The sequence below is a fragment of the Lepisosteus platostomus genome, chromosome 18 (genome assembly GCF_059453375.1).
Source record: "Lepisosteus platostomus isolate fLepPlt1 chromosome 18, fLepPlt1.hap1, whole genome shotgun sequence".
Taxonomy (NCBI): Eukaryota; Metazoa; Chordata; class Actinopteri; order Semionotiformes; family Lepisosteidae; genus Lepisosteus; species Lepisosteus platostomus.
In genome coordinates this window covers 7,300,771-7,313,088 of record NC_142628.1, presented here as the reverse complement: position 1 = coordinate 7,313,088, position 12,318 = coordinate 7,300,771, and the positions used below count along the sequence as shown (strand labels likewise).

General features: G+C 36.9%; 1 protein-coding gene across 3 annotated transcripts in view; it reads right to left on the bottom strand.

Annotated features, from left to right (window-relative positions):
- Window positions 1–12,318, bottom strand: part of tub (TUB bipartite transcription factor) — a 69,335-nt gene that overhangs the window by 19,963 nt on the left and 37,054 nt on the right. For all 3 annotated transcript variants that reach the window (XM_088611913.1, XM_088611911.1, XM_088611912.1), the window contains exons 2-3: window positions 7,848–7,899; window positions 1,064–1,226 (exon numbers count right to left, since the gene is read on the bottom strand). In XM_088611913.1, the coding sequence (XP_088468039.1) occupies window positions 1,064–1,226; window positions 7,848–7,899 (215 nt within the window). The remainder of the gene's footprint in view (window positions 1–1,063; window positions 1,227–7,847; window positions 7,900–12,318) is intronic.

Sequence of the window (12,318 nt, the reverse complement as noted above, 5' to 3'; positions counted from 1 at the left end):
AAGTAGCTTTATAGCTTTTGTGGTGAAATGTGCTATGAGCCCTGCTGTAAATGCACGGTAGCTTCAGACTATATCAATCTTTTTTATATTACAGTTCATGTCCTTTGTTTGGTAGCAAACTCAGGAGAAGAGCTTGTACTGCCAACTCTGTAACAGAGTATCTAGTTTACAGTCCCCATTATACACAAGATACAAATTACCCTCTTTATCAAACACATTTTATTGTGTTAAGGACAAAGAAATTTAAAATGTGAACTGACTTTCAGTGGGTAATTTATCTTCATGGAATGCGTGGACTCTATGCCAGAATCTTATGTATGGCTCTCGGTCATTGATAACTCACACACAAAGACAAACCTACCTAGAATGTAGTTGGAGGCAATATTTCAGATCGTACTTGATAAAAAGCTATTGTTTTTTTCATCAGTATCTACAACTGTAGGCAAAAAACATATTTCCTTCGTTTTTAAAGAACTGCATAAATAGCCATTTGGGTCAATCATACTCTTAAACAGAAAATTCATCTATCCATTGTCTAACTGCTTTATCCAACACAGGGTCATGGGGGAGTCGGAGCCTGTCCTGGCACAAGACAGGATATACCCTGGATGGGATGTTAGACAGCACACACACTCACTCCAATGCTATTTTTCCCAGAAGCCAATTAACCTACCAGTCTGTTTTGGGACTGTGGAATTAAACTAGTGCACCCAGAGGAATACCCACACCAACACGAGGAGAACCGCTCACAGATAGCACCCCAGGGCCTTGAACCCAGGGCCACAGCGCTGCAACGTAGAAATGCACCACCTTGCTGCCCTCAAACAGAACATGTGTTAATTACAAAAGTGAAAGTACAGTTTCAATAGTCAAACAGCATAGAAGTGATGAAGCTCCTCAGTCTGGACAATATTTCCTGTGGTGATTTACTATGGATTTGTCTCTGCGGACACAAATGATGCCGTGAGAAAAAGCACAGAATCAAGAGACAGAAAAGGTCACGTATTTTCTAGAGCTAATTACAGAAACAGGTTGCCACGGGTCACATGTTGGTGTCTCTTACCGTGGTAGATGGTGCTGCTGTTGCTGCTGAGGTAGGACTCCACCAGTGGAGCCTGCTCCTCCGATTGCTTCGCCCTGCGGGCGCGAGAGCGGCCGTCGACGTTTGCCTGCACCATCAGCGGCTCCTGGCGCTTCTTCTTCTGCTTCTGTTCCAGAAGCGCTCGCTGGAAGACACGGGCCTCAGGTTACACTATCCAAAGGCCCAGGTCGGTCTACAGGAAGACAACGTCAGCCTAGTTGCCCCTCTTCCCCACTGTCTTGCTTCAGTGAACCAAACCACAGGGTGCTAAAACCCTTCACTGATCCTACAGGAAAACAGAGAACCTTATTCATGGTTTTAAAAGACCCTCCAGGAAAAGCCATGCTGCCTGGAGACCAGCAGCACCCTGAGAAGAGTCATTGAGCAGAAGTAGCGTGGGGGTCGCCATCACTGCCATCTTGGCCACATCCAAGATCTCATCGGTCACACGCAGAATTAAAACCACTCGAGCGCAAAATACTTCCAAAACACATCCGTCAGAACACATCTGCAACAGAAGGGGTTGGAAACAATCCCTGCCCTACACCGTTGCTTTGGCGAGCAAGTTCAAAATGACTCGGTAGCAACTGCAAGGATGCTTTATTATGATGAAGCCCAGTGCGGTCTTATTGTGCAGTGAAGTAGTATGAAGGAGACACCACAGAAGGTTTGCTGAGGTCCGTGTCATGGAATGACATTGTCTTTTGTTGTTGGAGCATTCTCAACATTATAGGGCCCTTGATGTCAGCTCAAGGTAGCAGGTTGCTATTGTCGATGATAATTCTTAGATCTGAACTAATATGGAACTAATACTGAACTTTAATATGGCAGCTGTTATGGAGGTCTTCCTGTGTATGCAATAATATTTGCACGCTTTTGTTCAAATGTGGGCATTCGCCAGAGGCACCAACCATCTTACCCAGAGCAGTGCCAGCCTTGTACAGGTGGAGTGGCGGAGGCGGGCTTCAACAATGACAAACCCTGTTTTTTCTTTTCTTAGGGTGGGGAGGGGGGGGCATCTCTCACAGATTTTTTGCCTCCCTGTTGCAGTGTTTTGACATAATCTGTGCAGTTGCAGATATTTAATTTTTTTAAATAGAGTGACCTTGTCTTAACAGGATGACCCTTATACTGTATGTTACTGGTGTACTGAAGCCTCTCCAATGAAAGAAGAGGCAATGCAGCATAGCAAAGAAAAGTTCAGTACATTGTCAACTATTTTTTAATTAAAGTATACAGTAGAAGGTACTAAATGAACTATTATTTTTGGCTGTTTTACTTTAAGAATGTTACAATAAGAGATAGTAATTATTGATTTAGTAGCTATGACTTTATTTATTTAGTAGCAAATACTTAATTTATTAAAGGATCTCATCAAAATCATTTTTTAAAGATTTCTAAGGTTCCTATAATCTAAGCTTCTTGGGGCCTTAGGGTTACAAGCATCCCTTTGAGTAAAAAGCACTGGTTGAGATTTTAATGTTAATTTACAAGCATTCCCAATGAACATCCTTCACATATTTTCATATCTGATGTAAAAAAGTATTCTGGCAAGCAAATGGTATGTGTAAATTGAATATACAAGGTGTTCATAACTAAGCACAACAAATCTTCAGACACGTTTAATTGAATTCTCTAAGTTTAGAGAAACAACAGATCCTAAACTGATAAACTCATTCTGCTGTGACTAAAAACACTGAAGATTAGAACAATATTGCTTTATGTTCTTTGAATTTTTTTAAAAGACAAAAAATAATAAAGGGAGGTTTCTGTAACCGTGAAGCAACATTCAGGAAAGGAAATGCTGTCACAACACAAACTCATACCGTCAGTTACTTACATAAGGATGATGTATTCTGACTTTTTAAATGTCAAACATCATATTTAGAAGTTGACTGTAACATTGAGAATAAAAATGAGACAGGTCTTGAACTAAGCTTCATTCACTCTGTAGATGAACACTTTTCTAGTGTTTTTTTTTCATCCATGTCCAGGAGCAACACAGGCAGATCCACTGGGCAGCACTGGAGCACAATGAAAAGCACAAATTGTCAGATGGAAAATTAAATTACTCCCACACTCCTTTTCACTGAACAAAAAGACTCATTTTAACTTGATCTCTTTGTTGTACAAATATTAATTGACTGCAGAACTACACACTACTTTGTACTTAAAGAAAACTGATTATTTTTTAAGTTCGATTTCCACTCAGCAATGTACATTATTCTTAACGGGAAAATGTTTTTTTAAATGTTTCCTTCTTGACCTCATAAATTGGCAGACAGATGGGGGTTTGGAGATGTAACTGGTAACATTATTGCTTGATTCAGCTTTAAATATCAAAATTGCACATCAGTTGAGCAGTGAACCACAAATGCCTTTTACTATCTTTTATATTTAATATTTTTCCTGCTCTATAACTTTGGTGATTTTGAATTTCCACTGCTGCAAATTACTTTATGAATGTTTTTAGGGATTTCCTCTATCATAAAAGCTCCAGAGTTGTCATAAATGCTGAAAAACATTCCACATGGCCTAATCATAGTCACCTATGATTAGGAGAGAGTACTCTTTAAAAGATCCCAAAGGAGCAGCTTGTAAAGCTTCAAGTGAGACTTACAAGAACAATTTCAATTACTAAGCTGCTCTAATGAGTCTGTTGAAGCGCAACTCCTCTTAAAACTTTACCCTGTACAATAACTATGCAGCAAGGGTGAAAAAAAGGAAAATTTGCATTATTATAATTTGTAAAAATCCCAATTGCAACTGAACGGATAGCTTTAAACTGAAGAAATCTACTCTCTACTTTTGCAGGAAATTAACAAGTGTTTTCATAACATATTTTTAGAAAAACCCAAAGAGGTTAAAAGCAAATCTGAAAAATGATCTATCAATGGCTTCTTGTCATAGTCATAACTTGCACAGTATGGTTCAATAGATTTTTTTCCCAGTTCTTTTAAAGGCTTAAATTAGTTTTGAATAGAAACACAGTGATAAGCCTAGCTTAATCAATCACGAGCAGCCGAACCACAGAAATCAATTAGTGGATCTAATTCTGTCTTCATCTCTACATAGCTTCTATTGAGTTACATTCAGAACCAACTACTATTTAGCCTCTTTTCCAACAGACTCTTTCTACATCTTCCTGCTCCTTTTTCTGCAAATATGCCATGAGGCCAATAGTGGAAAAGCTGGGCATTACAGAAAAGCCACCTGACTTCTTTTGACATTAGTCAGTGAATGTCAATGACAATTCATATGAATTACTCAAAGCATTTTTACAATGGAACTGTGGGACAGCATGCAGGCACTGACATTTACCACTAAATTCACGTCAACAGTCTTTTAATGTTTAAATACTTTAATATTAGAATGGGTGAATAGGTGCACAACAAGTGCCACTATTAAGATCTAGAACATTTCAATCTTTCTGTTGACAGAAAAGCAATTCAATTATAAAGTAAAGTTCATTATAAAATATTGTCTAGTCCAAGTCCAGTGCACAGATTTATTTCTACATAAAAGGGTAGCCCAATTTGTTTTTGACAGGGAATCCATATCGTCAGCAAAAGATCCTCAAACCAAAATGAAGAAATTAATAGCAAGTGCATCCAATTTTGTGGAACTGCCTAGACCTAAAAACTTGTTTTCCAAAAGATTCTATTAATCAAAACTGGGTTTGTATTTTTTCCATTTTTATTGCATTTCTTTCATCACATTCATGTAATTGACTTTTTTTTTCAAATGTGTATTTGTAGAATGATTAATTTGGTTCTCAAAGCCTTTGCATATGCAATTTAAAATATATAAAACTTCAGCTCTCCAGTGCAGTATAGAATAATAAACTTCAACAGAAAACTAAGGGTCCTGTTGCTCTTCTTATAAAGATGAAGTGATGTTTATGCTTTAACTGCTTCAATTTTCACCTGCTTTGAGGATATTTACTATAATTAAAGGCGTCTGCAAATTTCTCTTCCTACAGTAAATGTCTTGTGATATAATTGGCTAACATTCAGCCAACACGCAGTACATTTTTTGTTTTGCCCATTTCTGGGAGCAAATGTCTTGGCATTGATGCGTCAGAAAAGGAACATCGTGTTCCGTCAGAAAACAGCTTTGACGTCAATAGAATATAAACGGCATTTTAATTACTTTTAAAGTGATTTACAATGATTACTCCGGCTGTTTTGTTAAAAAGGAATAGAATCATACCACAATACAGCTGTAACACTGCAAAATGTAATAACTACTGTACATTCTTAAGTGAAATGTAGATTTGTGCATGATATCTGCATTTGTCTTACAAACCCCAGGGAGGGGCATTTCAAAGTATTGTAGGCAGTTGATTTTAACTTAATAAGGAAATACAGTTAATTGCACTGTGATAAATTAAGCATGGAGGCTTTTGGTCTTCAGTAATATATAACCCCTCATTACAAATGAGATGTTATGATCAAAGACAGCTAATGTCAGTTAGCATACAAAATCTTAGTTTCGCACTTACTAATTTTAATTTATTGAGTATTATTCATGTAAGTAAGATGTGAAAAGGTCTCAAATCCAACATTCCCTCTAGCTGTAATATAAAGATCATTACACACCTGCCAGTTTGCTTTTCTTTGTCTGGTGTCATTTCTGCACTCATCCATTAGAAGTGAATTACAGGAGATGCACAATTGCCAGAGCCTACAAGTCCCGATCAGCAACTTGTCTGTGACAGGAGTTATCAAAGTCCATTGTGGGGGAAATTAACATAGAGGTGTATATATTATGTACACAGATTTTTTCACTCGATTGCCAGTTGCCAGTGGTAAAGAAGAACATAGATTGGAAGTCATTGGAAGTTTTCTTCATGTGCTGTGTTTTTCAGCTGAAGGGGGACAGTGGAAAGTGAAATGTTTGCCCCTGGGAAGCTTTGTCCAGGGCAGAAAGAGATGTTCTTTTTTAACCATTGGGAATGACACTGACACCTGCTGGATGTGTTGCATAATAATCCAAGTTGTCTACTTTATCTCATGCTCCAATGTCATTTAGTCAGACATTAATATTTAAGTCATTGCAAATTGGGTTTCTCAATGAGAAAAATGTCCAATAGTATACACTGCATAAAACAGAAGCTGTGAGGATTTTCTGTCTTATAATGTACATATATATGTCTATATACATCATTTTTACTTTATTTATACTGCATATATGCCATTTTTACATTTTAACAGTGAATGCAAATCAACACAATGTGCAGATATAACCCTGAAAATCAAGGGGACTATTTTCTTAAATTGATATTTTTGGAAAAGTTCAAATCAAAATATTGCAGTAGGGTTTTTTTTTTTAATTGTCATAAAAGCAATCAGATTATTTAGTGACTTGAGATCTCTTCAACATATCTTACAAATACGGATGTTCCTTCTCGTATGAAATGACTATTTGTTTCTTATAATGACAACCAAAAGTAAGATGTTGTTGTTATTTTATGTAATGTGTTATGAGTATAGCTAGTCTTACAAGCATAAGCCTTTAAGGAAATCAAGATACTTTTTTAAATATCTCTTCCCTGGCGATTACAAAAAAAAAAAAGATTGCAATGTTAAAGTAAAATAAAACAGCTTCAAAAAGTTGTTTTTGTTCTCTTGCATCTACAACCCATGGCACCAAAGGACTTAAGACTTTAACAGCACGAGCTGATTAGTAGCCATCTGACAGAACTATTAAGTTGATCCTAATGATCATCTCAGAGGCCCTGGTGTTCATAGGTGTGGATCTCTGCAGTTCACTGTGAATAAATGAACAGACACACCTGGCAGTCTTAGTAGTGGGAATTCCTGCACTGTGACATTATTTTGAACAATCAGCAAAGCTGGAGCGAAAACTGAATTATAAAACTGGTCACGGTGTCTGAGCCAGTCTCCATAGTCAAACCACATGTCCTCTTTTCCAAAAACAGGAAAATGGAAGAACAAGAGGGTACATTTTATTATTCTATACCAACCCATACATATTTCTTGAACTGACTTCTCCAGTACAGGCAATGTGACAGTCAGAGGAGATGAAACTTCATTCTGGTGCCACTTCATAAACCTCTGGTGTCAACTAAAATATCTTTGCAATTTGAGCCTGAATTGGCCTGGCAAAGAAAATCACATCAATTATAAAGGAACAATGTCTCTTCTTTGAATTGCAACCAGGGATCGATGTTAATTGCAGACATGAAACTAAAGCCAGTCATGATTTTCAGTACTGAGTCACTTAAGTTAAATTGGATTCTTAGATGCTTTGTTGCTTCATGCTCTACCTTCTAAAGTCAGAATCTTATTTTCCAAGTGCTAAGTGCTATTTTCTAGAAAGCCCAAAGCTACCACCTAAACAAGTTTTGATTTTGAAGACCACTTGTGGCCTGCTACAGTATGTTTTATTCAAGGTAAAAAACTGAGTTACAAGAGATTTGTAAAAATAACATATTTTTAAAATCCAAACATATAAACATGTGCCTAGGTATCCAGAGAAAATGGATGGCAGGCCTATTCACAATTGTGCTCCTCAGGGAATTATGCCTGGTTAGAGCTGCTGTTTGCTTTTTATCCATTCACAATTATGCCATTCTGACTCGCTCTGTTCTCTCAAATGAAAATGATGAATTAATTACATCTCTATTGCATTACCAACCACGGGAAAACAAAGGAAGCTAATTTAAGGACAGTGCTGTAATTAAGTTAGTCAGTGTGTCTAGTCAGAGAGAGGAGAAAGCCACACGCCATCTCAGGCCTACCTGTCTGTCCAGCTTCTGCTGCCGAAGACTGCTGCCCTCGTCATCAAGAACACTGCAGAGAAAACACAGTCTGAGTGTTAATAGAGTGATGTGTTTCACCCACCATTTACACTTAATAAATATTGCATTTTTAGATTTTTGCGGAGCTACACATAACTTCAATTCAATTTATTTATCACATGCACGCATGCAGTTTGCTCATTTTCATGTATGCTCCAATGCAAAGATATTAAGGAAACACCAAAATACTGTATAAACACAGAACAGCAGCAACAATAACAAAGTTAAATTACATACAACTTCAATACAAGTCAGCACAAGCCGTGCGCAAGAAATAACATCAGTGTGGGTCAGCGCCAGAGGTAGAATTCAATAATCTGACAGCTTGCAGGAAGAAACTGTCTCTGAATCTGGAGATACATGCCTTTATGCTCCTGTAAGGCTTACCAGAGGGGAAGGGGAGAGAAAAGTGAGAAACCAGGATGACTGTTATCCTTAGCAATACTCCCAGCCTTCCTGAGACAGAGCGTTGTAAAAAAGTCCACAATATAGAACTTGTACTTCAATAATGGACTGGGCCAACCTGATCACCCCCTTTAACGGCATTAGGTCACACAACGAGCTGCTGTCAAACCACACTGAAATACCGCATGGGAGCACACTCTCAAAAGCGTACCTGTAAAATGTAGTAAGAATAATTGTTCAACCAAATGGTTCAACTATCTGAAGAAGTAAAGGTGCTGTTCTTCTGCCCTACTCGGCACATTTACTTATAGTAATATGTATAATAGATTTGTTAAATCTGTATAATATGTGCATTTCCAAATATTTTAGTGGCTACGGTCCTAAATAAACTATGTCTTCAGGAAACCTCTTGGATGTAACATATGGTAGCTGCTATTTTATTACTTTTTCCATAATTCATGCCATATAATGAATGAGAAGTAAAAGAACTGCCGACCAAAGACCCTTGTTAATGAGATGCTGAAGTGCTCTGCTGAGGAATTGTCTGAACTGAAGCTGACCACTGAGAGAAGAGGTCACCGCGCACAGTGTAGTAGTACAGTGCAGCCAAAATACACATACCGCTTACATGGAATTTTACATTTTACAACATGCTTGACCGGATTTTCCAATCTGAATAGTGATCTCAAAAGCATACCACTGACAAGTTTCCTTTTTGCCAGCTCTGAGTGGTAGCATAATAGGCTTACAGTACAATGATATTACACTATAGTAATATAACTATAATACAACTGGAATTTAGGGAACATCTACTGCAGATATGACATCTAATCATGCATTTACATTATTCAGGGAATTCAAGGTGATTTTTCAAAAAACATAATATATAACATATAACAGAATTGCCCAGTGGGCTGGTTACCTTAAAAATTCTACAAAATCCTACACACTAAAAGCAAAAAAATATTTAAATTAAACCTCACAATAAAAAGAATTAAGGGGTATAAATTCAGCAGTGAGTCACAAATTGAAATTCTGGAAGTAACCCCATGAACACAATTAACTTCATACAGCTTTGATGCTTCCAGAAATAAAGAGCGAGTGTTAAAGGGTGAGAGTTGTTTATTGTCAAATATTAGTATACACTCATCCAATAACCTTTGTTTCCATTCATTAGCATTTTTTGGCACTAGACGTTTGCAATAAACACAGAATAAGGAAGTGCAATAAAATCATGTGCAAAACTATTTATCCCTAATGTCCTGGTAAAATACTGTGAAGACAACTAATGTTAAGACATTACATAAGACAATCATTAAGTGGAATACTTGTTTCGCACTAGCAATACAGTGCAACTCTCATACAGAAAGATCTGTATTCATATCTTTAGTTATTTATTCACTGAAATTTCAATTCTAAGTTCATGTGGTTTGAATATACAGGCATTTTCATTTTAAAGAGTGGGATTACCAATAAAAATGATATAATTATGATGTAGAAATATTAATACCACTTGAATATGTCTTATTTCAACAGAAGCTTAGGTTTAATCTATTTTTATTTTTTCAACAAGCTACCTTGTTGCAATTGCTAGTGATATTCATTTTTCAGATGTCATATATTCAAGTTTATATTGATTTCTATGGTAGAAGTAAAAAAAAAACATTAACAAATTTGACGTTAGAAGTATTAGATAAAGCACAGAAAAAAATTACACAAAAAACAAAAGATGTTACACAGGACAGTTTCTCTAGAGGTATGCAGTCTACTTAATTTCAGAATGAGGCTCCTCAAAACTCGATCTCACACAGCAAAATTCATGAACAATCATGAAAAAAAGAAAAAAGAAAAAGGTTCCATCCCTGCTATTATTGTGTATTTAAAATTGTAACAAAGCACTCTGCCTTGGATAAGTAAAGTATGAGCAAGCCAATTTGTATTTAGTTTATAATTAGTAGTGAAAAAAGAGAGTTCTACCTTCATGAGCAGGGTACACAGGACACCAGGCAGTGGTGTGGAATGGAAGACTGGCATGTACTGTAGTCCACAATAAAATGTCACAGCAATAGAACTGCAGTTTCATAGAAAAGCGAGACTCCTTTAATGACTTTATTGTTTTGATTTGCAGCTTGGTGGACTGTTTTACTAAATAACGTGTGTAACATGCTAAAAGAGATTTCTTAGCTAAAAATGTTTTATTGCTAGAAATGTTAAATAATACAAAAAGTACTCTGCTGGTCAACATTACTTTTTCTATACTAATACTATACCATACAAGGACAAGTCCAATCACAGCCAAGAGGACTCCTATCTCATTCCTGTTTTGATGTACCCTTCTTAATCAGTTTAATAATTGCCCCTAATTTGCATTTCTCTGAATTGCTTTGACCAACTACAGCAAAACCTTTTAACCTAAAAGTAAATACATACTGTATACTGTACAGTATCCTTGCTCCAAAGAAGCAGAAGGCTGACAACTCCATGTCAATATTAAAATACTAGAAGACGACACTATAGTGGAGCTCTTTGTGAGCTTTGTTCTGTTGTCTACTACCTGGCCAACCAACATGATCGCGGATGTTATTTAAAAGAAAAATACAAAATTACCCATTCAAACCCTTATTAACCTCATCTTCCCAGCCCAATACATTTCCTTAACATTTAAACATAAAGAAGTGAAAATGGCTAAAACAAAACCTCTGTGTTTATGAGCTGTTAAGGTATATACAGTTTCTGTGTCACCAGTTACTATAAAGAAGGTCACACGCTTGGTTTATACAACGATTGAAAGGTAACGAGGACACTTGATTATTTGCTCCGAGCCCATTATTCAAAACCAAGCCCATACATGTAACCTTTCGACATGACAGATAGCTCAAAGAGGCCAGTGCACCTCCAAAGCAGACAGACAACAATATGGGAAAGAGAGATAAGAGTCTGCTGGCTCAGTCTGACAGCTGGAGCGTGCATCCCTGACCCTTGTGCGATATTCTTGCAGCTGGCTGCTAGATGCTTTGTGATGGAGAATTTTTTGCAGATAATATAAAAAAACTGCATAATGGATTTTTTTTTTGTCATCGTTGCTTGTGTTACAAAAGCTGGATCTGTTCCTCTAGCACAGATGAATCGTCTCACATTCCATCTTATGATAGCCTCTGTACCCTGTCCTGTATGTTACCTAAATTAAATATTAGTTTGCTGTGCAGACCAGACTGAAAATAAATCAGGAATAAAATAAAGTGGGTATTTTTAACATTAACATGCAAGGCTGGTGACTGTCGGCTTTTTCATGCATCAATTAGTTGAAACCCATTTCAAATATATTGTGCAAAATCAGCTGCTCCTATTTTAATAATTCAGGCACAATTGTTATTAATGTCTAACATGTCCTCTGTGGACTTACCCACATAGAATCTTGTAATGAGACTTATGGTTCCAGAAGAAAAGCATTTGTATTAAAGTAGCATGAAGAGAACCGCTAGGAAATTCCATTAAGGAATAGGTTAAAACCAGTTCTGAAAGCATGACATACAGTGCTGAGTCATTGTTGTGGCATCCCAGAGGTGAACACATACCTATAGAATGCAGAATACAGCTTCTGGGAATCTAAGCGACGGAAACTGCATCATCAAGTTTTAATGAGAGTGACTTAATCCAGTCCAGACCACTGAAAAATCTCATACTGGGTCTAGTTAAATATTAGTCCAGTTTATACATTTTTCATAACACGCCAGATCTGTCATAGGAAACCTTCATTTGAACCGTGTAACCTAGCCGGGAGATCATGTGTGAAGGGCATCTAATCCAACAACATCCCACTAAGAAGGTGTAACAAATTGCTTAAGTGTCACCCTTTTCATTCACTACTCACAATCTACAGATGGCATCTCTGAAAGCTCTCTAATTAAAGCTAGTTCTGAGCATAGATGCCATTGTCTAACAACATAACTTTCATTCACTTATTTTACATTTTCTGTAAATTGTAAAATTGAGAAACCTACTGTAT